The sequence below is a fragment of the Ixodes scapularis genome, unplaced genomic scaffold (genome assembly GCF_016920785.2).
Source record: "Ixodes scapularis isolate PalLabHiFi unplaced genomic scaffold, ASM1692078v2 PGA_scaffold7__128_contigs__length_106722199, whole genome shotgun sequence".
NCBI lineage: Eukaryota > Metazoa > Arthropoda > Arachnida > Ixodida > Ixodidae > Ixodes > Ixodes scapularis.
The window spans coordinates 16,999,537-17,024,542 of record NW_024609882.1 but is presented as its reverse complement, the minus strand read 5'-3'; the positions used below and the strand labels follow the sequence as shown (position 1 = coordinate 17,024,542).

The 25,006-nt window shown below is 45.4% G+C and overlaps 1 protein-coding gene across 1 annotated transcript in view; it reads left to right on the top strand.

The window, feature by feature from the left end:
• Nucleotides 1-23,243, top strand: part of LOC8032865 (transmembrane 9 superfamily member 1) — a 30,419-nt gene extending 7,176 nt beyond the window's left edge. The window contains exons 3-14 of the mRNA XM_029986686.3: nt 6,328-6,409; nt 6,685-6,789; nt 7,275-7,393; nt 8,465-8,647; nt 10,179-10,250; nt 11,099-11,243; nt 11,584-11,709; nt 14,265-14,357; nt 15,785-15,895; nt 18,539-18,701; nt 19,739-19,930; nt 21,791-23,243. Of these exons, the coding sequence (XP_029842546.2) occupies nt 6,328-6,409; nt 6,685-6,789; nt 7,275-7,393; nt 8,465-8,647; nt 10,179-10,250; nt 11,099-11,243; nt 11,584-11,709; nt 14,265-14,357; nt 15,785-15,895; nt 18,539-18,701; nt 19,739-19,930; nt 21,791-21,992 (1,593 nt within the window). The 3' untranslated portion in view covers nt 21,993-23,243. The remainder of the gene's footprint in view (nt 1-6,327; nt 6,410-6,684; nt 6,790-7,274; nt 7,394-8,464; nt 8,648-10,178; nt 10,251-11,098; nt 11,244-11,583; nt 11,710-14,264; nt 14,358-15,784; nt 15,896-18,538; nt 18,702-19,738; nt 19,931-21,790) is intronic.
• The last annotated feature ends 1,763 nt before the right edge of the window (nt 23,244-25,006 follow it).

Below are 25,006 nucleotides of genomic sequence, written 5' to 3'. Positions count from 1 at the left end.
CGCTAGTTGGGCTCTCACGTGACATATCGATGACTCGAGTTTAGTTCTTACGGCATTATGCACATGAAAAGGAAAGAAGCGCTGCAACGCTCGGAATGAAAATGAGATAGAGAATTCGGGGCAGGTGCGGTGATAAGACCTGAAGTTCGTCTGGCAGAGTCAGAATTAGGATGGAGTTCTCCAATTGCTTCGTCATGACTGCTGTTTCCTCCTCTGACATCTCCGAGATCTTGCGTAGTCTCGAATTCGAGTTCGAATCTTTATTTCATTAAAACCTCTCGCTATTAGATCGTTTACAGTTTTTTTTTTTTTTTTCTATATTTATTTTTTTCTTTTAAGGATTTATTACGAGCGCGCGAGGCGGGGAAGCGGGCAGGTTGTAAGAAGTAATTTCGGGGGTGCGGTGTTGGTTCAGTCTAGATTACGGGCCGAAATCTTGCAGAAATATTTAAATTGTAACCGCGCCCGCCTTTGCGCTGCCGGTGGCAGTTGGGGGGAAATAGGGACACGGAGAAAGTGAGATATTCGAAGCCCTCGAGATACGTTGTAGGCGCTCGAATTGTACATCGTTCTTCCCTAAATTTTCATTTTAACTTTTTTTTTTTAGTTGAGAACGCGTTTGAAATGGCGGCAAAACGGGGATGTTCTTATCTCTCGCGCCCTTCCGACTTGTTCGTTTCTTTGCCCATTTGGGGAGAGAAGTTCCGCGAAAATGGGGAAAGAAAGAAAAAAGGGGAAACCTGACAAAAGATCGTGTACGAGCAGGCCCCCCTCCCCCAGAGAACGAGCGCAACCTTGGCAATCCAATCCGAAAGCAACGAGCGCTCGCCGCCGAAAAATTGAAATCGGCACCGGGCGAAATCGTACGTACGCGCCTTCGAGGGGGAGGGTTGGTATGGGGTCTCAAGAAGCCCTAATATGAGTCGGGTTGTAGCGTGTTTCGGCGGTTGTTGCCACAAGAAACGAAAGAAGAAGAAAAAAAGGGGAAGAAATTGAGCGCCCTATCTTTTTCTCGGGGGCTTCGAGTCAATGTTTTCTTACATCGCCCCACCCCGCACCCCGAATGGTTCGTTAGTACAGCCCCCCCCCCCCCCTCCTCCCCCCACAGACACACACACACCGCAGCCACCGAAATCTGCATAGTGGCGCGGACAAAACCCGAACATACAAAAGCGGCGGAGTGAGAGCATTCGAAGAAAGGGCAAAGACGCTGCAGCAGCTCTGGGTACCTCTTTTATTACCCGGTTTCTTTGGTTATTCATCCTTCTGTGCTTTCTTGGGGGGGTAGCGGTTCTTTTGCACCTCCTTAGCCGTCGGCGCTGGCACGCTCTCGACATGCTCTCAAAACGGCGCCGTCGTTTTTCGATAGCAGACGACGACGGTGGCGACGACTACCGGCTTTTTGGGGAATGAGGTGTAATAACAATAATAATAGGGAGGCCGAGAAATCGTCTTCGCCTTTATCTTGCGGTCCCGTTTTTTTTTTTATTTTTCTTCTTTTTTTGTTAAGTAGCAGGGAGTTGGCGTTGCGGCGGCGCGCGCGCACGAGCGGGTCGGGTTATTATTGTCCTAGTCCCTTCGAACGAGCAGACGGCGAAGTCGGATAAGGTCCCTTGCTTCCCTTACGTTCCCTACCTTTTTTTCAACCAATCAGCGTCGGCGGCGGCGACCGCGAGGTGTAGCGAAATTGTCGTTACTAACTTCGACAAAAACAGCCCTCCTTTCGGAAACGCGGAACGCCAATGATAACAAACAATAAGAAGAATGTAAAAAAGGGTGGAATAAAAGGGAACAAATAGGGAGAAAAAAGTAACGCACATAAGATATCCAGTTCCCAAAGTGCGAAACTGTTTCAGGGTTGGTGGTTCTCCTCGGAAAAAAAAAAAAAGGAGAGCAGGAAGAAAGGGGTAATTTATATAGACAAGTTTTATCGGTGAAGACCAAACGGGAGAAGTGGGGGAGGAGGTGGGGTATGTTTTGCATGTTCTTAACGCGCCGAACATACGCTGCTGCGGCTGGGATGGATATTCGTTAGATGAGGGGGGGGGGGGGGGGTATTTTGTTATCTTCGGACGTTCCGAACTCCATTGTTAACTTTTTTTTCTTTTTTTCTTTTTTGTGTGTGGCCGATGTTTAGGGAAGAGAAAATGTTGAATGCGCGTGTTGGGGGGGAGGGGATGGTCGCTGTGGTGTAATATGTAAAGCTGTGCTTGGTCGAACTCTGTAGGGGCTTGGGTTTTTCTTTTGTGGGCGCGTTAGATTGCACGTGGTGCTTACACGGTAGGGTTGAGACGGTAAAAGGGGGAGGGGGTTGGGAAGGGGACCGAGAAGAGCCGGGGAAATAGAGACGATATGGAGCGTATATGGTAAATTTTAATAGCTCGGGCAACGGACCCTCCCCTACGAAATTGCGGTTTGCGGCCGCTGGCTGTGTGTCGGGGCTGGGATGTTGTGGGGAATATTGCGCGTGTAGCGACGGAAAACTGCAGATAAGTCGGTCGGGTGAACGTTTGCGGTGGTTGCTCGCTGCGATGAATAAATAATAACGGCGAGCTAATAATAATAATAAAGGTGAAAAAAAAAATGCGAAGACTAAGAGGTTGTGCGAAACAATGAGTTGTAGCGGTCTGCGAGGTGTGGAAAGAAAAACCTGAGGCGGCAGCATCGCTTGACTTTTTTTTTTTTTTTTTTTCCCCCGTCAGCGTTTTGTTGTTTGTGTTAGGAAACAACAACTAAAGAGTTCCTTCGCAATTTTGTGTTTCCAATTAGTTCTTTTGTGTATTTTTTATGTCTTGTTTCTCTTTTTCAACATGTGCCCCTTCGAGAACGTTTCCGATAGCAGGTTTCTCTGCATAGCGTCGGAATATTTAAATTTTTTCAGAGATAATTTTTTTAACATATGTATTTTTTTTCTGCTTGTCTCTGCTCGCATTTTAAGAAAAAGCTAGCCCTCAAGCTTTTTTTTTTTTCTTCTTAATCTGGGGAAACTTTTTTTAAAACTTTTAATAAGATGTGTTGTTTCTCTGGCCTGGCTATCTTGCAAAGCAATTAGACTACAAGCATCCTTTTTTTTTCTAAGGGAACGGCATTATTGAAACGAAGTGATGGTAGGATGGTTCTTTTAGGCTCGTGTCTCTGCGTAGATGGAGTATGGCTAGTAATACATCCAACCCACAACTAAAAAAAAAAAAAAAAGCAGAAAATAATTTTTGTTTGTATGTTTGTGATTTTTTGTGGGAAGCTTCTCAGTGTTGCGGCGTAGGTTGTTTTAGCGCCCGAACGTCTGCTGAGATAAGCGACCAGAAACGAAAATGCGCGTGACGGCGGCAGAAGAAAGTTTTGCGATATTGTTTTTTTCGTCGCGGATACTTGACCGCTCGTTGAAGCCATGCCGGGCTATGCGATAAGGACTAGTGGTTTTGCATTTCTATCCTTTCGTGCTTTTGCTGTTTTGCAACTTCTCGAGCAAGGCGTGCGGTGGCTGTATACGTCATTCTCTTTTCTCCGCACTCTTGATTCCTATTCGCAACTTCAGCGGAGCGCATTTAATTCTCTTTCCTCCGTTTCACATTTCGGCCGCCAGGTCGTGGCAGTATTCTCTGCACGCTGGGTTAGGCGATTTTAGCTTCTCTCCTTCACGTCTTCTCCGCTGGGTGGCGACGCCTCCCTTGGAGTCGCTTCCATCGCACGGATCGTAATTTTTTAACGGTATCACCATTAAAAGGCTTAAACTTAATGTGTTGTATGCTAGCTGGAGGTTCACCGTTGTTAAAAACGTTGGCTAGGTGGCGCAAGTCGCCGCGGGGTTTAAAGGATGGAGAGCCGTGTGCGTCCATCCATCCATTCCGAATTACAACGATCGGTTTCTGCGGGTGTTTCTGCTCGCACTAGCTGCCTTTGGAGTTGCCTAATTGGGTGCACGGTATAGAGTTGGAAATCTTCGTGTGCTTGTGGGGATTCAAAAGTTTGTTTAATAAATGAACTTAATCGAGTCGAGTTAGTTTCGTTTTCTTATCTTTTGTTTTAACAGCGCGGTTAGGTTATCCACAAAGCAAAAAAATAAATTAATATTCGTATACATCAATGTGGGAAAAAAAGTGGAAAAGAAGGAAAATGATAAGAAATATGTATTTCACGGTGTGTCTACTCATCGTAGCCAAAATTCGTTCTTCTACCACGCTGGCCACGATTCATAAAATGGTGGTATTATGGCTGCTGCTGTGATAAGACAGAACCAGGGTATCGTACCCCTGATAGGGTCACTTGACCTTTATCTCAGCCGCATGCCTCCACGCCGTGGCGCTGCTATCGCCTCTCCCGTCAACCTTCACCACCTCGCAAAGGCGCGCGCTTGCGTCGAGCTTCACCGCATCGCACCGGTGCGTTAGGAGAAGTGGCTCGCGCGGGGGAACACCCAGGTGTTAGCGCGATGTGCTCTGAAATTACGCGCTGTGCTCTTACAGAGCAAACGTTTTTGGTCGCGATTGTAAGTCGACGTCTAATTTTAAAGAGCGGCGCCAAGAGAGGAAAACGAAATAAGAAACAAGGACTTATAATTGAGTGAGTGCATGAGGTTGCTTACCTTGCAGTAGTCGATCGAAAGGCCTCCGAACTCCGACTCAGCTCTGGCTCCAGTGCCGGTAACTCTTGCAGAAGGAGGAGTGTCACTTTTCATTAAGAATTAGGATTGTTCACCAACTCGCCTGCGTCTTTACTCTTATGTCACTTTTCGACTTTATATATATATATACATATACAATGTGGGCGAAATGGATCGAACGCGTTTCAAACTGACCGCGTAAATCGGTTTCTTAGTTCATCGCGCTGATATTTATGACAGAGGTGCCTGAAATCGGTGGAAGCTTTCGCTAAAATTGTGGAAAAATTGGCTTACCTGAGTGAATCAAGAAAAATCTAAAACCAAGTTTTCTCTATACTTTGCATGTAAACAAAAAAAATATATTAAAAAAAAAGTGTTACTGTGGCCAAGTGGGCCACAGTAACACTTTTGGGCCAAGTGAAGTAAAGAATAGGTAAGCCAATTTTATTTTCTTTCCATTTCACAAATTTTGAATCATAGTAAAGGCCAGAATAGCCTGCAACGATTTTCTGATGATTTTGAGATAAAACGCTTAGGGATAATTTTTCCATAGACAAAACCAGTTTTTGTTTTCTTTTGACTCTGGAGGCTTTCTGTATTCGTACTCTCAATTAAGGAATGCACCAGCTTCGAGCACCTTTGTTGTAAACCCCAGCGCGATAAGTTAGGAAACCAATGCATGCGGTCAGTTTAAAGTATATTCAATCCATTTCGCCTACACTGTATGTATACTTTTTTTTTTTTTTTTTGAGGGGGGGGGGGGGTATTTACAGTTTATGATATTAGGTACTTAAGTTTTGTAGGTTCATAAGTCTTGGTGGAACATATTTCTATTAATCAACATTTTAGTGGAGATACTAGTTTTATGTGGACTTTTACATAAATGATATTGACTGGCTACGTTAACTATGAGCGTAAAAGAGTGTATGAGAAAGACACTTTATTTCAACTGAAGTATCTTCCTATGATTCATTTCTCAATCTTTTCTTTTCTTTATCCCCATCGTAAACAAAATCTATTTTGGCCTGAGCCCTAAAAAAAGCTGTTGTTTTCCATTTTGTACTTTTTATGATTATTTATATGTATTAATTACAAAAGGTAATAAGTAATAAACTTCAATGTAAAAGATAAACCATCAAAGCCTTAGTCTCAAAGATTGGCTCATGTATCGTTAAAGTTTTAAGTGATGTGCTAACACATGTTGGGATCTGCTCCAAAAGAGTCAATGGCTGCTCCAAACCAACATTTTTCCTCCTACAAAATCTGCTACAAAAAGTAAAATCTCACTTCCACCACTCTCCTCATTTTGCTTTATTTCTCATTGGGCAATACAACCTTTTTGTTGCTCAAGTTTTTAATATGGCAGAATTTTGTTTATGGAGGACTTGTAGGAGAAAGGTATGTTGATTATTTTCAATGTATTGTGTTAACAGATAATGCAGAAGTAGCACAGTATGGTTTGGGAGAATCTTGTGTTGTCTTAAGCTGTCGTGTTGTTTGCAACACCAGTGAAGCCGAAACAAGGGTGGTGGGTTGGGAAAAGGGAGTGGGGGGCACACCTTTTTGACATTTTTTGTAAAATATTTGGGGGAAGAGGAAGGAAATCTCCCTCCCTGTTTCATCGTCCCCATTCTCCTGAACACTTTTGCCACCACTGGACAGCACGCACCTTAATAGACATTCTGGTATATCTTTATTGTAAACTTTAAGGTTTCTCTTTTTCCCAGATTGTGGCACGAAGTTTGACACTTGGGGAGGTTCTGGATGGAGATCGCATGGCGGAGTCCCTGTACGAACTTGACTTTAAAGGTGAATATTTATTAGTTTTTCTCGAGAGTGGGTCATGTAAGTAGCTAGAAGCAACTACCTAGTCACATAGAAATTCAGTTAAAGGTTCAATTGGAAACAGATGAATTTCATCTGAAGATTCTGACCTGAAAGCATCACCTGATTCAGTACAAAACTAAAAATTCTGTTAGAAATGGGATCCGTCGCCGCAATTTTCTGCGAATTATGCAAGATCAGTATTGTTCGTGCAAGGTGAAATTGTTTCTGATTTCTTTCTTTTCTCTTTTTTTCTTCAGTGCCAGTGGAGAAAAAGGTTCTCTGCACAGTGCACCTGTCGGAAGACGAGTTTAAGAAACTTAAGGTTGCCATTGAAGACCTCTACTACTTTGAGTTTGTCATAGGTGAGTTGTTTTCTTGGCTCTCCGCCCCTTTATTGTCGCACCGCAGGCTAGCCGCTATAATCAGGACAACTTTCAGTGCTGCCTCTGAAGGAGAGAAGAGTCTGCGTGCGTAGCCTTGATTGGCACTCAGGATACAAATGCACAGGCACCCAAAACTTTGATTGCATAGCCCCAGGAAGTCGTCCTCGAGCATTCCAACATGGTCAACAAACCATGTTTTTGAAACTGGAAGCTTCGAAGAGACTGTTTGCCAAACCATAGGTTGGTCTTTAACAGTAACGCACTTACTTGTGACGAAGGTTGGCAACGTTGGGCTCGCAATTTTGTCTCGACACAAAACTCAGCTATTTTTAGATTATGCTCCAAGCAGAACAGAAACATTGTTCGTGAGGCTTGGAGAAAATTTTTAGAGGTACTCTGTAGTACCCTGTTTGAGAGCTCATGTCTTAGTCTTTTCGTGAGTGCCGCATTGGCTCGCTCCGCAGATGGCCTCAGGCTCTGGGGATTCATTGGTCACCTGGAAGAGGGCGGCCTCATTCCGCACAAGCACAAGCTCTACCTGTGGACGCACCTGACCTTCAACATTGAGTACAATGGCGGACGTGTGAGTGCTACCGTTCTCCATCAATACTTGTATGGCTGCCTGCACTTAGGTGATTGCCTACTGGCATTGTTTTCGTCAGATGGAACTTAGACACTTCCCGTGCCCTGCGACTTAAAAGCAGCCTCATACTAACTTTTTCGAGTGCAAATTCTCTACCGACCCATTCCTAGATAGGAGAATGCATATTAGCAAACATTTGAGAAAATGGCATTCGCCATAAAATAGCGCAGAAGTGCCCACTTCACTAAAATGCACACTCTTAACATTTTACCAAACTTGGGAAATCTGCAAATTATATGTTGACACCCATTCCTTCCAAAGCGCCGGAATCAGGCAAAAATATTCAAACCATTGCGGCGGCCATGAGATTGACAGTGGCGATGACGGGGATATCACGTGAAAATCAATGTGCTTTGTTAGATTCTGTTCACCCTGCCTTCAAAGCTCTTTATTTGTTGCCATCTTGGTTTCAACAATTTGACTGGACAAGCACCCGTGTCTAGATGTACCTAGTTTTCAGTGAAAGTGGGGTGGATGTTTTCCCGGTATTTCACGGTAGGTACAGCGAAAATGTGACGTCTAATTATATTACCAGCTCTCTTCCCTGACATTCTATACTGTAATGTATTTGAAAAATATGTTCTAAAATGTTTGTTATTCTATCACAAGGTTCTGTCGATGGGAGAATAGTGTGCTCACACTTGTCTATGTGTAGCATATAATGTCTGGAAACTCTCTCTAAATAGGGGAGTACATGAATAACAGTGCACTAGTATTTCTCTATAGCAGAGCCATATAGCAAATATATGGATAGGGTAAAACAAGGTCGAAGTATACATGTAATTGCGGTGTAAATTACGCATATTTGAAGTACCGATAGTATAGTAATAATGACCCTGACATAGAAAAAAAAAAAGGTTTCCCAAAAACGTGATATTACGACGGCCTATTGCCAGTTCACCCGTGCCGTTTACTCACATTTCATAATGTTTCTAGAATCATTTAATATGTTCAACTTTTATATTTTCAAATGCATTGTGTTCTTCACCATCCGCTCCACCGCCCGCCCAGGTGATGTCGGCCAATGTGACCGTGACCGACGGCACCGCGCTGCTGCTCAACGACCTGGTGGCGCCGCTGGACATCACACACACCTACTCGGTCCGCTGGCTGCCCACCAACGTCACCGAGCGAGAGCAGGCGGGCAGCGCCAGCGCTGCCTCGGGCCACGCTTTCTTCCCACAGTCTCTGGAGGTATGTGGCGGCTCGTAATCGTCGCGCCCGCAGTGCAGCCTAAAAGTTACAGAGTGCCTCGGCCATTTTTTTTAAACGTGGGTCTTGTTATAAGGCTGGCTCTTGGCAGCCTCCTGTAACACACTCCCGTAACCTATTTCTGTAACACTCATGTAATGGAAGAGCATCCCGTAGTGCACAGATTGGATACGAGCGCTGTGTCAACGTTCGTCCGGAACTCCTGGTCATGTTGATTGAGGGGGGGGGGAGCGCAGATTAAAAGCACTTGCGTTTAATCTGCGCTCCGAGGAAAATTAAGCAATTGAGCAAACGTAAGAAATTAAGCGCCCCAGCTGCATTATCTAGGCGGCGTTGAGCGAGCATGCTCTCAAGATATGTTGAGAGTGAACACGGACATGCTTTGGGGGAAGTGGGGAGACATAGCAGTGTCAAAACTGGGGTGTGCAACCACCAGAAGTGCAAACCTCACATTCCGCTCCGGATGGAGTGCTAGCCTTGGCAGGGCTTTCGTCCAGAGACGCTATGCACGGCGGCGCTCATGCTGGCGAGGCAGCAAATGTGTACCAGGTTCATCTGTGCAACATCGGGGCATTGCAGCGCACAATAGAGCACTGCACGGGCCTAGTTTGTAAGGACAAATTCGCCCCAAGCCCACTGTCTCTTAGTCTTACCTGACTCGAAACCGGCCTGATGGGATGCCTATCTAATTAGGTCCGGACCACACCCGGCCCGGACCCAGCCCGCAGCCAACCCAATGGGATGCCTTCCTGATCGGGCTCAGCCCGGGCCCGGCGCTATGAGGTCAAGGCGTATCTCATCTCTTAAATTCAAAGCTGCCCTGGGATGGTGTTGGTGCATTCAATTCGTTTAGCCTAATTTGAGTGAAAGACGCTGGCAAGACATCGGCATAAAAATGTGAATGTCAACATAGAAATTTTAACAGCACTCATTCAAAAGATGAAGAAATGTTTAGTGACATTATAGCGCATATACATGTCCCAGATGCTACACAGTCCAGTACGAACTGAAGTTATGATGGCTTAAAAATGTTCTGTACTTACGTGTTCTTATGTAGAAACGAAAGATTGTCTAGGGACTCTTGCTTCAGGCAGGTTCGTTGTTCATTCACGACATATTCAGCTGCGCTGAAATTTCTTTCACTCCTGGCACTTGTGCTTAGGTTGCACTGCACTTGTGGGCTTTTTTAATGCCCAAGACAGCTTTCTTTATTTCTAAGATTCTTTTAGTAATGTCATACCCTAGTTTGCACATCGGCTTTTTCATTTCTTTCAAATCTAAACGACCAATGCATTAACATTTTCTTCACAACGTTTTAGAAAGTGTGCTACACCAACGCCCGAGCCCAACCCTGGCCCGGAAACAATCCGTGCTACCTGGCCCGGGCTTTCGGGTTGGCCCAGCCCTGTGCAAAGCTCTCACGCACAATACATTCCATGTTACCACCGCTTTCGCCTTGTGTAAGAGGAGGGTTAATAAACTGTGGTCGTCGTTTTTGTCCGCTGTCGTCCAGATCCACTGGCTCTCGGTCCTCAATTCCACCGTGCTCATCGTGCTGTTGCTGGGTTTCATTGGCATCATCCTCGTGAGTAACGTTTTTTTTAGATGGATGATTATGATAAACTTATTTGGTTCTTTCGCTATTTACCAAACCTACACTTTTCCTTTACGAGTCTATTCCTAAAATTTGCTTAGCTATTAGACTTTTATTCTAGGTGGACAGTATTCCCTTTCAAGAGTTTTGTGTAGCATTGTTTGAGGCACACACAAGAGGGGGGTGCTTGCACGAGCACTCACGCAAACGCTGGCCCATAAGATGGCACTTTTCATGATTTGGATCTATGAGGTGATGGGTATGTTTGTTACTTGATATTTATAGCATTTGAAGATGGATAAGGAACGGCCAAGCACTTAAATGTTTTGGTTCAACCTTATGGGAAAGAACACATTTCAGCGTGCAATTAAGAAAGTAAAGCGGGTAAAACAAAATGTTTGTGGAGAGGAGTGACATCAGAAAAAATTTTCAGAGATTGTCTGGAAGTAACGTTCATTTGTAGAGACAGCTAGCAGCCTTTGTTTGCAGGATATTAAAAATAACTGTTGTGAACAGCTGCGGTGTCTAAAACATATGTTTTAGATAACATACATTTGGAGTAACATTTAAGTTCAATAACATCACCACAGTAGCAACACAAACATGGTTTGAAAAGTAGTTGGGGATTCAGCTGAAGACCTGGCTAGCGTGCTGCGACTTCGGTAAAGCAAGCTGTGACTTCTGTGCATTGTTTTATGCAGTTGAGTGCGTACTGTGCATTCTTTTAATTTTTACCAAACTGTCGCACTGCACACGCTAACCGCCAAACAGCTCCCACTTTGGCCTGTATTGGAGCAGCGTTCATTCAGCTGATCGTTTCGTGCCGGTGACTTTTCCAGGCTCGTGTCCTGAGGAATGACTTTGCCCGCTACAACGCGATGGACAGCAAGGCGGAAATGGACGTGGAAGAGTACGGCTGGAAGATCATCCACTCGGACGTTTTCCGCTTTCCCGCCTACAAGAACCTCCTTTGCGCCATCTTGGGTGAGTTGGAGCAATGGTGGAGCACCGGCGTCTCGCTTTCCCTTCCAGAGTTTTGGGCGCGTTTCCAGTTTCAGGGTCTCTGAGCGCAGACGAGGAGTTACTGCTTGCCGTAAATGGACTGGTACTTGCATTTCGTCTTGTGCTCTGTTACGAATGCACAGAACCTGTGGGAAAAAAATCAACCCGGATGTATGAAACCTTACTGGTGCACTTGTGGTGCTACAAAGATTGTGATTAAAATTGGGCGTTCTTTTTGTGAGGAAAGCGCGTGTGCTCACTTTCTTCCGCAGTGGGCGGGCAGCTAGTCGTAGCGGACTGACCCCTTTTTGTTTTGTTTCAGGTGTGGGCACCCAGTTCCTGTGCATTGCTGCTGGCGTACTGCTCATGGCTCTCTTGAGCCTGTTCAACGTCCACAACCACGGCTCCATGAACACGGCCATCTGCGTCTTGTATGCACTCACTTCCTGTAAGTTCCTGCTGAGACCCGCATTTTTTTTTAAACATTATTTTAACGCAGGATGCGTTGTGGGGCCAGTTTCCCTCGAGAAGAACGTGACGTCGCGAAAGAGTGTCACGACAAACTGTCGCACGACCACCAAGCTCGGCAAGCAAAAGACGGCCCGCCAGATTTAAAAGATTTCTGAGGACTGGAAAGCTAATGAATAAATGCCTGGCACAGCTCGAAACACGCCACACATTCTGTGCTTCCCAACGTTATTCATTGGATGAAAATATGCATTAAGAATGCTTCACATTTCTAAAACCCGAGACTGAGGTTACGAAAAGGGGACAAACACAAGATTCTCAACAAGATGTCTATCTTGGAACTGGAAACATGCTGAAAATGTTTTGAGACTTCTTGCGTTTTGTCTGCTCTTTGTAGCCGCCGTCTTGGGTTTTAGAAATGTTTAGCTTTGACCAGCTCGCCTGCATTATTACGTCATCTTCAAAAATGCTTCACAAGCTATTCAGCCTTTGGCAGCGAGTGCGTAGCCTAGAAGACAACAAATTCGTCGATTATCGCACTTTTATCTTAAAAAGTGATGCCTCACAAACTGAAGTAATGGTGTAACTGCAGTGGTGACGAAGAAAAAACAGTCGCACAATTCTCAACATACATTTTAGGGGCGAAGCTCCTTAGGGTCTAGCCTTGTCCTTCCAGCGTCGGTGCTCACATCGATCTTGCTGGTGCTCGGGCTTCTGAGCTCACGTGCTCATATGCTCGTGTAAGGCAAAAAAAAAAAAAAAAAAGTGATGAAAAAAAAATGTTAGCGCAGTCAACAGGATTCAAACCTGTGCGGGGAGACCCCAATGGATTTCTAGTCCATCGCCTTCACCACTCGGCCACAACTGCGGGACGAGTAGGGGGCTCTGAGATGTGGTAGTAACTCAAGAGCTGGGGATGTCATGGATGAAACGTTGCATGTAGCCGCTCAACGTCTATACAGGAGAGGGCGCTGCGGCCAAATGCGTACATAATCGCGTTAAACTTTGCATGCATTGGCTCAACGTTTATAGACGAGAGGGCGCTGCGGTCAAATGCTCAAATGCGTATATAACCACATTCCATACCACACATCCTCTTTCTGACATGGATGAAAACGAACAAAAGGCTCGGCATGGCTGCGGCTCAGCGTCTACGCAGACAAGCACCACCAGAGCTTCGCCCCATCAACATCGTTCACCACGTGGAGATGCGGTCAATTTTTTTTTTGTCCTCTAGTTCAGGGGCTTTCATGCCTTTCTCTCTCATGGTGCATCTGTTTCTCTCGATTGATAGGTGACAAACCCTACATAGTCTTGGTATTGAAGCAGTAAAGCAATGCAGAAACCTACAGACATTGTAAGCAATGATGCACGTACAATGAAGTCTTTGGCACATAGTTATGCATCAGTAGATGGTTCAGATCTTCTAGAACAGCACTTAAACTGAAAAAGCACTTTGCTCAAATTGCAGGGATGACCAAGGAGATTTGGGAGATCAGGGAACTTTTGGGCTGATTCTTGTAACCCCTCAAGCTCCTAGGAGCTAGGGTGGAGAATAAAAATCAAGAAATCATTGTAATTTAAATCATAATTTAAGTCGGGATTTTAGTCGCATTTTTTTTACAATGATTTAAATCAAACCTTCCTCACAGAAACAATCCCCAATATATTTTTTTTTATTTGCCATTTATCTATCGAAGAAAAAAGAAAAATGGGCGGAAGCCGTCTTCAAAACGTCTTCACGTATATTAAGCTCAAAGTCGCATCTGTTTCGATTTCAGGTGGACTATCTCTCAAAATCCTTCAGTTTTTTTGTTTTCTTTTTTATCTATATTTTCGGTGCGTTTTTCGGGTTGCCAGGTGAACTATTGAGAAATTTCTAAACAGTTAAAGGGAAACTGAAGCGGTTCTCTATTTGAGAAAAAAACATTTCAATGGCCTTCATTCTACCTCCAGGATCAGGAATATCAAGATTATTTTTCAATTTGGTGCACGGAGGCTTCAGAAATTAATTTTTAAAGTACCGCCGAAGCCCCTCCTTCCCGGGGCGTGACGTCACACTAGGAGCGTTCGGAATATCTGCTCTCGCGCATCTTCAGCGCCTGTCAAAGCTATGCACGCGCACTCTTGCTATTTTCAGAAAGGTCAGAAAGAGACGTCACGACTGGTGTCAGTGCGGGGAAATATACCTGGCAAGCTTGCCGTTGCACGCGCTGAACACACGAGCGACACGCGCTTGGAGGCCCGAAGATCCTAGTATGACGTCACGACTGGTCGAATGTTTTTTCGCTTTTTCTCACTTTTAGTTGCATCTTCGGGGAAAACAAAAGTGATATTCAGATTCCCGGGATAAAAATACGCCAGAATTCACCTCTAACTCGTTTTTTTCAAGAAGTGTTTCAGCTTCCCTTTAAAAGAGCATATAGATGGTTTGAAAAAGTACCGTCAGGTGGGCTGGTGTGGCGAACTGCTTCGTTTATGCATCCCGATGCAATAGAGCAGCCTAACATTTGCGGACTCTCTAAATGCTTGCAGGTATTGCTGGCTTCGTCTCCTCGAAGATGTACCGCCAAATGGGAGGCACGAGCTGGGTTCTCAACGTCAACCTGGTGTCCTGCCTCTTCTTTGGTGCGTACCCATTGCTTGACGTTCCTTCTCCAGAAGGCCTGTTTTAACATTGTCGAATCCATTTATAGACCAACGCATGGCTCTGACGTCATGCCTCTGCGGTGGCGCTGCTGTCGCCATAGTGCAAGCGCAGAAGCTTCACTTCACGCAAATATGGCTTCGGCGCTCGCGCAGTGCCCACACCCGGTGTGGGCAAATGCAGGCTCGTTTCTAAACAGAGTGTCGGTCCATACATTCTGAAGCTCCTTTTGAGCATAATTGCCTGTCTATGCTTGCTTACAGTGCATAGACAGGCAATTACCGTGTTTGCACAACTCTAAGGTGCCCCCAATTCTAATGCACAGGCAAATTTAGCTTCCAGATATTCAAAAACTAAATTGCTGCCGATTCTACCACGCAGGTAAGATAATCCAGATTGAACACATATCTCATAGAACAGATTGTATGAAACCCACGCCAACACGGAAATAAATGCCGTGCACAAGTCCTCGTTGTCAGAACCTGACAATGAATTTTTGCTGTCCACACAGGTAATCCTTGCGTTTGCATTTGTGCGATTGCGCGACCAGTGCCCTCTGGGAGGGTTATCTTCCAAACAACACTTTCCTAGCTCATTGGGTCACTGGGATTGCAAGGCCATGCAGTGCTGCTTCGTTGTTATCTGTTTTCTCCTCCAGCGTGATGGCCTTTTTTTTTAAATAAAACCTCCTGGTGAAATTTCTTGTTTTTCAATCTTAAAACGGCAGACACAAGTCCGTAGATGAGAGAAAAAGCATGTGATACAGATACCAAAATGGCGACCGTAAACAAACAGCCATGATGGTGATGGGGCTAGCCACCTCATACCGAATATTTTGGAGTTTCGGTTTTTAGTTTTGATTGTAACGCGCATGTAGTTCTGGGCACCGATCTTGGCGAAAAAAAGTGCACGTTAGAATCGTGCAAACATGGTATACACTCAATGCAGTGCAACTGCTGCAGTGTAGCTTTTTGGGTTGCGTCAGATGGGGCCATGAAATTGAAGCTATAGATTTTCTTTCTTTCTCTCACTTTCTTTTGGTCTATACATCATTGGGAGATTCCATTGATGCATGCATTGCTACAAGTGCTATGGGAATAGTGTGATAGTCGTGGCTTTTTGTTTTATCTTCTGTGTATCTGCATATTGTATCAGGTGTCCACAATTGTTGCAGGTGCCCCACAACTCTCATTGCACTCGAGTTCATTGCTTAGGTGTGCCCTTGGTTGACTCGGCACGTAAACCACCCAAAATTTGCTTCCACCATTGTCCACAAACCAAACCTTAGGCGCATGATCTTGACCGCACATGGAATGCTGAAGTGCACCGAAGACCAATTAGGCGATATTCATTCATTCTGTGTCTTACCTTTACCCAGGTAATTTGTGCTTCTCTCTTCACTTTGCAGCTCCATTGTTTGTGGTTTGGAGCATCCAGAACTCCACGGCGTGGATCTACAATTCTACTCAGGCCCTTCCAGCAACCACCGTCGTGTTGCTCTTTCTCATCTGGGTCTGCTGTGAGTGTTGTGTGCATGGCATGGCACACCCTTGTATACTCGCTCCTGACACTGCACGCAGTGTACGCTTGAGCCACTCCGTGCCGGCAGCTTGAGCCCTCCACCGCTGCTAAAATGTTCCAGAGATAGTAATACATAGTTTAATCCACGCCTCGTGTGTGGTCCTTATCAGCAGTTAAGCACAGAAAACATATTATTGCTCAGGGAGGAGCATTCTGGTTTGGATTAGTGAATTCGATGAGTCACGGCCATGCCCTGTATACCAATGCAGGGAGTTGTAAGTTGAACTTGCCTAATGGTTAAAAACTGCAGTGGTCACGTTATCTGTGATACTATGTGTTGCCAGTTAGGTACGGAACACCTATAGCATTTGTCCGGGAGCAGCTCTATGGTTCCAGCATATGTTCCGAGATGCTCTAGCGCAGGAGTCCCAAACATGCAGCCGCGAGCCCCCGTTCCTATGCCTCAAGTGAAGCATGCGCTAAAAACAATAGTTTAATATATCAGGGGTGGAACGGCTGCGCCATTTGCGCCATTTCGCGCCGGACGCATTTGTCTGCGCCATCCTGCGCCATGTTGCAGAAACTGCGCCACAGCCTATACCTCGCGCCATTATGCCCCAAATCGCGAAATATGCGCCAAAAGAATTGTATTTTATCTTGGTTTCGGTTTCTATCGACTCGATTGGCAACAGCTTGGTCGGCCTTGCGATCCATTGTTCTGTTTATTCTCCCTGTGTATCCCGAGTCGGAAGCGCGCGAAAACACTTGGGGGTCGGATTCCAAGCGCTACACCACCTGCGACTGGATTCTTATTCTTCAATTATAAGCGGTTAAGCAAGTCGGCCAAGGTGAGGTCGAGTCTCTGCGGCCCCGGATCCAAACGTCGGCCAGCTGAAAAAAAAAAAAAAAAGAGAAAAGATTCCTTTTCGTACTTCATCATTAGAAGTTCGAACCACATTCCCGCAAGATAAATCGTGATTTGATAGAACTGAAACGCGGTCCGATTCGAAACCTTGCCGGCCAGCAGCTCTTTAACCTTGCCGGCCAGCGGCGTACTTTAACCTTGCTCCTGCTTATCACTTCGAATACGATAACTCCGTTAATTGTAGTCTGGTGCTTCGATATTGAGATACACAATAGGATGAACTCGAAATTTGTTACCCTGTTCCTCCTAGTAACTGCACGTCCGCTTCTTATGCAAGTCACGTGGTGCGCACATATAATTACTATGTTGAGCACGTGCAGGTTGTGCGATAAGCAGTGCTGGTTTGAATTTTGAGCAGCTGAAAGCCACTCAGAAAATATCAAGGACGCTATCTTCAGAAACGTATGGTACTTGTTTTTTGGTTCTCATTAAGGCTCACAAAGTTTCAAGCTTTCGCATATGTTACACTGTTATCCCATCTACCTAAGTTTCTAACCACTCATGTTTATCTGTGCTGCTAAGCACAATTGAAATTGCTCCCGTGCTCGTCTAAGACACAAGCTGTAGTGATATGAAAACTGATCTGAGCTGCTCCTAGCCTGCTCCAGAGTGTAGTTTTAGCTGCTCCCAACCTGCTCCAAAACAGCTGTTTCAGCTGCTCCCGTGGCTGCACCTGAGTACATTTCATGAGTTCCACCCTTGTATATTCATTTCCGCTTGAAAAAGAGCTCTGCTCATATAACTTGTTCACACAACTTGCATTATTCTGTTTTCTTTTGGACTGAGTATTGCTTCGTATAAATATTTGATTACAACCGGCACGGCAATACCACTACTGGGCTACAAGTGCAGGCGCTTTGCTCAAGGAGGCACCTCGGCTCTACGAACTCTCGCTCAACAGGAGGAACTGGTAATGCTAAAGCTATTAGCTCAGGCTCCTAGCTGACCGACAATACCTTTAAAGTACACATATTTTCTTATAATGTTGACAAAAAGATCGTCGGGAAGGCAAAAAATTGCTGTCTGAAATATATTTCTTTATATACCTGTTGAGCCTAATGATGTGTGCGATGGGGCAAGGGCGGTGTGCTTGGTCTCGTTTTACTTGAAAACTGCATGTTTGTTTGTGTTTCAAATAGTGTTACAATATCATGGGTGGGCTCAAAGTAGTTGTATATGCAAGCGAAAGCTGAAGATGGTAAAACGGTTAGCTTACAAAAAACAGGGAGCACAAGGTTCTCTTTCTAGAAATCTCTGTGGTGTCTCTGGGACGGTCGGCTGCTTTGCAACGTAAGACGCCGCTAATGATCTTTTTCATAACCCCCGCCCCGTTGTCCCTCGGCCTTTTGGGCGTGCCATCTGGCCTCCACACGTGAATGAGTTTGAGACCACTGCTCTAGTGTATTAATTGGCTCATGGTTCTGCTATGTATGCCTCTGCAGGAAGTTGCAATTTGAACTTGCCTAATGATGAAGCAGCAAAGACGGGGTTGCTGGTGGCACATTCTGGTTCAAAGAAACCTGTACTTGCCTGTGTCACCACCTGGTGTTGTTAGGAGAAAGATTTGTCTGCATGAGGGACCCATGTACATGTTCACCATAACACGGTCCAGTTGCACCAGCATGAACGATGAGCACTGTCTGCATGTTACGGCTTCTTTTCGTCTACGTCTGCGTTTGTTGTGAGAATTGGGGTCGATCGTTTTGGGTCTTGCAGGTGGCTACCCACTGACCCTGATGGGGGGCATCTTGGGCAAGAACTGGGCGGGCCCCTTTGAGGCCCCCTGCCGGGCAAAGCTGATTGCCCGCGGCGTCCCCCCCGTGCCTTGGTACCACTCCCTGCCCGTCCACTGCTTCGTCGGGGGGTTCCTGCCTTTCAGGTGGGGCACATTCTCTGGGGGTGGCTTCTTGCATGTCGCTTGGAGGTTAGATAAGTTGTGACAAGATCACACAAAATGTCCAGATGAGGCTTCGTTCATCAAAGCTAATAAAGCACAAACCAGAAACGCTTGCTTAAAGGCTGACCTGCGTTTAGAAAAAGGGAGGTTCCCACTGGAGTCTGAGACTTGGTAGGAACAAGAAAACTCCACGGTGTCTTCTTGAAGGTTGCCTTTATGCTCATTATAGATTATCTGATGATCTGTAGCACATGCAGAAGTGCTCTCTGCTCTCTTCAATTGAAAGATGCTAAGAAAGGGAGAGAAAGATTCCTGCTGACCATAACAACAAAGATGCTACATTTTGGTGCGACAAGACATTATCATGGAGCATGACTAGTGGCTCCATCTATACGCGATGGACCACATCTGGGAATGTAAAAAAAAAAGGCTGCGTGAAGTATTGCGCACTGCAATGGGGCTGGGGAAACGACAGTTAGATGAAAAGAGCAATCACTATTTGCTCTCATGGTCACTTCATTGAGCCTACTGCCCATGCATATTAGGGAAGTGGAACCCCAACAGAATATGATGCGGAAGCATACTGGGACACACACTTTTCCCCGTTCCCATTTTTTCCAGCATGCCACAAAAGCTTTTGTTATATGTAGAAGTATACAACTGGCTTTATTCAGGAATGAATACTTTAGGAAACAAATTATACTCTTTTATGGCGTTGCTCAACAAACCATTCCGGTGAAGTCGCACGTCTTCTTCCACATTCTCCGTTGGCGTTCTCTTCTAACTTCCCCACTGTCAGCAATTTCTTCGTAGAACGCGTTACGCTCAGGCACTTGGTGTCCTTTCTCATTTTTTTTCAACATAATCCTCTCCCTGCGACCGTCCAGGCTCGACAGCCCACAAACGGAGGGTTGAAGCCCTCGCTTCAGTCTCCCTGTAATTTTAATGTTTTGTGGGAGCGACTGTACAAGCTCGACCGTCCACAAACAAACCGCTGAAGCCCCCGTCTCCCTGCCCAGTGCCATCTCGGTGGAGCTGTACTACATCTTCTCGACGGTGTGGGGGCGGGAGCACTACACGCTGTACGGCATCCTGCTGCTGGTGGCCATCATCCTGCTGAGCGTGACGGCCAGCATCTCGGTGGCCCTCACCTACTTCCAGCTCTCGGCCGAGGACTACCACTGGTGGTGGCGCTCCGTCTGCACGGGAGGGTGAGCACGACGGCTCGGCAGTGCAGGGGTTAAATCACAGTGCCTGGGTCATCTGTCCAACTGGCGTGCTCTGCATCCCATGCTGCCCTTGCGTCAGGGCGTTCCCAGAACACCGACCGGAAGGATTGCCACAATTCTATGCATATTTGCTGCAATCCTGGCGTTTGGTTGTGGTCGTCGAACCACCCGTAGAAGACGACGTGACGCAGGCGTCGCATCACTTGTGGCTACCGGGGTTTTTGTTTGCTGGCCTTTTGCAAAGCTGCAGTAGAACAGTTTTCTGTCGTAGCTCTACTAATAGGGAGCTTCTTTGGTGGGTTTAGAGTTGTTTAAGGGTGCTCGCACCTACCGCGATAAAGGCGCGAGCATGAGGCGCTTTTGGATAGCTCTGTATTTGCAGAGGGAATTCCCCATAAATAAGCTACGCTTAGAGCAGGGATCAATCCCTTTGATCCCAAAGAACATTAATATGCATTTGATGACAGCCAGAAAACACCACCCAGTGTTGGCGTTGATGCGACGAAGCAGGGCAGAAGCCTATGCACATTGCACACAGTAATTCTGATACTAGAGACTATATGGCACGGAGTTGAAATAAATGATTTGGTGATAGGAGCACTTAAACTGAGACAAAAGTTTACTTGGCGACAGGGCCATTCCAGACTGTCGGGGATCTCGGGGAATCCCCTGAAGGTACCCTGGGAAGCCTCCAGGTTCCTGGGAACTTGGTTAGAGAACTGATAGCTTTGAATTATCAGCACTACATCATAAGGTTCGGGGGTTTTAGAATAACATACACACTTTTAGTGCATAAAAGTGCTTCTATTAGTGTTCGTTATGCAAGAGAGCTGGAACAGCGTTTCTCCGCTGCAACGCAAAGCTCGAGCGTTTCGCTCTTGCGACGGCACCAAGATACACTGACAACTTTTGTTTCACACACAAAATGCTGTAACTTGAGAAAAGCAAAATTTTTTGGTTCAGAGCAACATTTGTAATTCGTTGAGATATGAAAATCAGACACGAGCGGTCGACCAGTCGTATCCCCTCACGTCGCACCGCGTGTTGCAAGCAGCGAGTTGCCGGCGATTGTTGCCCACCTCTCCGGGTCTTCCAAACGTTTCTGGCGTGCACCGCGTCAGAGGACGCCGCTAATGTCGCGCTCACAGCGGCTGCTAAAGCCATCACGACCGCCACAATCCCGTAAGACCTGCCATTTTCTGTGTTTGTCTTGGCTTTAGCCAACTTCTTGCTCGTCACGAATCCACCTCGGAGGAACGCAAACTCCTTGTGTACGCGCATAAGTTTTAAAAAATTGGCGTTCGCAAAAATAAAGTTTACACAGCGCAACATGCGGTTAGCATTCGACGCATATGCAGCGGTAACAATGTTATTCTTTGTGATTCTAAAACTCCCCGTCATCTTAGGGGCGCTGCCACTTCGTTGCTCATAGCAGAGCTGGTGCAAATGGCGATAGTTAATACGATTTGGAAGTGCAATTTCCCCAGCTTCAGATGCAGCGTCGAAAAGCTCGGGCAATGTTGTTTTCCTCCACCGCGGACCGTTCAGACTTTTGTGGAAGACGGGAAAGTTGTTCCCAGCAATTTCGGATGCAGGTTCAGATACCTGGCAACCAAAGTGGCCGAAGTGTCGTTAATCTAAAACATAGCTCATTTCGTGGCTCTAATCTGCCGTATGCACGTCTGCTGTTGCATCACCGCGGACGTAGTTGCGCAGTTGCGATGTCACCAGCTTGAGATGTGGTGAACAGACCAGTCGGAGGCAGCTTCTTCGCACCGAGCAGTAGGTTCGGTGTGCTAATGACTGGTGGGCTCCTCACCTCTTTCTTTTTGTTCCCCGCAGGTCGACAGGTCTCTTTGTGTTCCTGTACGCCCTGTTCTTCTACTTCTTCCGCTCCAACATGGGGGGTGCCTTGCAGGCCGTCGAGTTCTATGGCTATACCATCCTCACGGCCTACATCTTCTTCCTCACCCTTGGGACTGTGAGCTTCTTTTCGGCCTACAGGTTCGTGCGCTACCTCTACACCAGCATCAAGACGGACTAAGCCGTGCAAGGCGCACCCTGCGCAGCCGGCCGGAGTCGGCTGCATCTGGTCATGCTGGTCTTGTCTCGGCTGGGCCGGCCTCCCTTCCTCTCCGTCGCCGTCGGATTTGTCTTCGGCTTTTCGGCCAAAGTGAGATGCGAGGCAGCGTGTGTTTGTGTGTTTGAGGCGGGCGTTTTATTTCGTGGTTTGGCTCCTTTTGTTTGCGGTGGATGGCGCTGTGTAAAGGCGTCCGGTGTCGTGCTCAGCAGACAGTTTTTCAGTCTTGGGTTGTTGACGTCTGGTGGCTTTGTGGACACAAGTGTTGTTGGGTGCCATACTGAGATTGCGAGGTCCTTGTCAAATTGTTTTTGAAGGTAAAGACCCTCTTGTTTTTACTTTAAAGGGCACTGAAGTGGTTGTTGTGTTTTGTCTTTTTATGGTGCAAACTTAGTCTGTCTACTGCAAGCATCCTAAAAAGTCCAACGTTATGATCATCCATGACCTTTTTTTTCTATTAAAAACACGACCAAGCTGTTCATGCCCCTTTTTTCTAAGATCTCAGAAAAAGGGGAATGTCCTTACGTTTGGTAAAATTTTTAATAGGCAAGAAAAGCCACATGGTTGTAAATTTAGATACAGGAGGATGCCTAGGGTGTGTGGACTCAGTGATTGCCATAAAAATATGAACACAAAAACCACTCCAGTGCCCATTTAAAACACGCATATAGAACCGCAAATTGAATGGTTTATGCGGTAGTGAAACAAAATGTCATGTGTGTATGAAAATGTTTGCAAAGAAGTCTGGTTTTGCTTGTAATTAATATTTTAAGTCAACAAAAAGGTATTTTGGCTGCAGTGCTTTTTGCGTGAGCAAGTTACTAGTTCCACCGTTTTGGCACAGCTGTGTTGACTCGCATTTCAAGGCGGTGCAACTTCAGTATTTTTCCAAGGCTAGTCATAACAAATCTCGCTCAGCTTTCATAGAACTATGCCTTGAACAGGGATCATTGTGTGTTCATCATTTATTTAGAATTGTTTATAGGGGCCAAGAAATTTCTTTGTTGTGCAACTTTTCATATTTGAGCAAATGGTCATATCCATGTCTGCTAGAGTTGGTGCAAATGTTGTTGAACTGTGTACTTGTCATAAAGAGCTGCTCACAGCACATTGTGACTGCAAGGAATGCAATATGTACTATTGTGTGGTTGCCCTTAATTTATTTATTCTGTTTGAACACTTTTGAGATTGATATTAAAGTTACGAATATTCATATATGCTGCAGTATTTTTCAGCTTGATCTGTATGCATTTCAAGTGTGCTCTTCAACCACAGCATATGCGGTTGTTCAAGGCTTGCCAATCTCCTAAACATGAGTGCACTAGCGCACCAGGGCAATGAGCCAAGTGCTTCCTTTCCACACTGGGCATTCTAAGAAAGAAGAGCACACTATTTTTTACTTTTTTACATTGGATAGCTTGTCATCTTCCTTGCAGCAATGCGATTGGTGCACTGTTTGCACTAATGTTGTGCCAAAACCCAACTTCACTTTATTAAAGCGAACGCTTTAAGGAGCTTGTGTCGCAGAAAAGCCGGCTTCGGCGGAACAAGAAAATCCTGATTGGTCAATAGGGTCATGACGTCAGCCACACTTCGCACAAAAATTTCAAACAACCCACAACGCTCCTGTGAAACGTGAAAGTGATTAAAACATGGCATGTAATATGAATTAAAGGTCGCCAGGTGTCTCAAATGATCTCACTTTATAAAGTTAATTTAATTTGCCTTAAAGAAAAATTTAGAATAATATTAGGCGGAGGCGGTATTCGAACTCACGACCCTTTGTCTGTTTAGCTTCCACGTTCCACTCTTAAAGTCCTCCTGCAATTTTAATACTGAAAAATATAATAGCTGGGGACCCGCTATATGGCTGGATCGTTATGGTGGGCTTATCCGAATTTTCAGAACTTTCAGTTATTGCCTTTAGTAACATACTACTCGATTTGATGTCTGTATCAGACACTGAGCATACTCGGAAGTCGCACAACATTCTCATGTTTGTGGTCTGTTCTGGTGAGTTAGGTAGCTTCATTGAGTGTGCTTCTCACCGTGCCCTGCAGGGAAGCAAAAACTGCAGATTAGGCATCACAATTTTTCACATCATGCATCGCCGCTGTGCCGCCATGTACTAAGCGACAAGCACTTCTCCGAAGTCAGGCATCGCACACACAAACAAACTATATAAAAAAAAATTTGGTAAGTTGATTCTACAACTCTGCCTTGCAGCGCGAAATTCTGAATAAAACTGACTAGTATAGACGATTGACTGCAATATCCCGATTATTTCTTAGTTAAAATTCGACATTTAGCAAGGATACTTGTGTATAAGCTTCTCTTTTCTCTATAAGCTTCTCTTTTTTTTTTTTTTGTCATCTTTCTGGTTTACTTATAAGCTTTACATAGCTTCGATCTGTGTGAAGGCACAGTGAACAGAGTAAATTAATACTACTCGCTTAGCTGGAGTGGAGGGAAACTTGGGAATAACCTTAATTAGTTCGACTGGATTGTTTCTAAGGCTTATTTTTTGTTCAAAATTAATCTCTTTAATCATGAAATCCTACATATAAATTGTCATTGATAATCGAATGACAAAATTGTTTTGATTTGAATTGATAACTGGAGTTTTATTAAAACTTTAAAATTTCATTGAAATATCAATTTCGGTGCACAATATTGTTTTGTTCAAACATATACTGTTTGGTTTACCTTTGGCCTTACCTAAAATAACCATTCACAGCAGTACATACTGTCCTTCATTCTACATATTATCATGCCTGGTACTGCAACGTGCAAAAGCTAGTTCTGTGTTTGAAGGGAAAGTTCCACAGAGGTGGGAAGGCAGTGTAGACAATAGGGACTTTTAGCAAACCGTTGCCACCTACCGCACTCCCGGAGCCTTTGAAGCATGCTTTTAAACGTACGTCCCGCCGTCACGGCATCGCCCGAGCACGCACTTAAAAGCATGCTTCAGAGGCTCC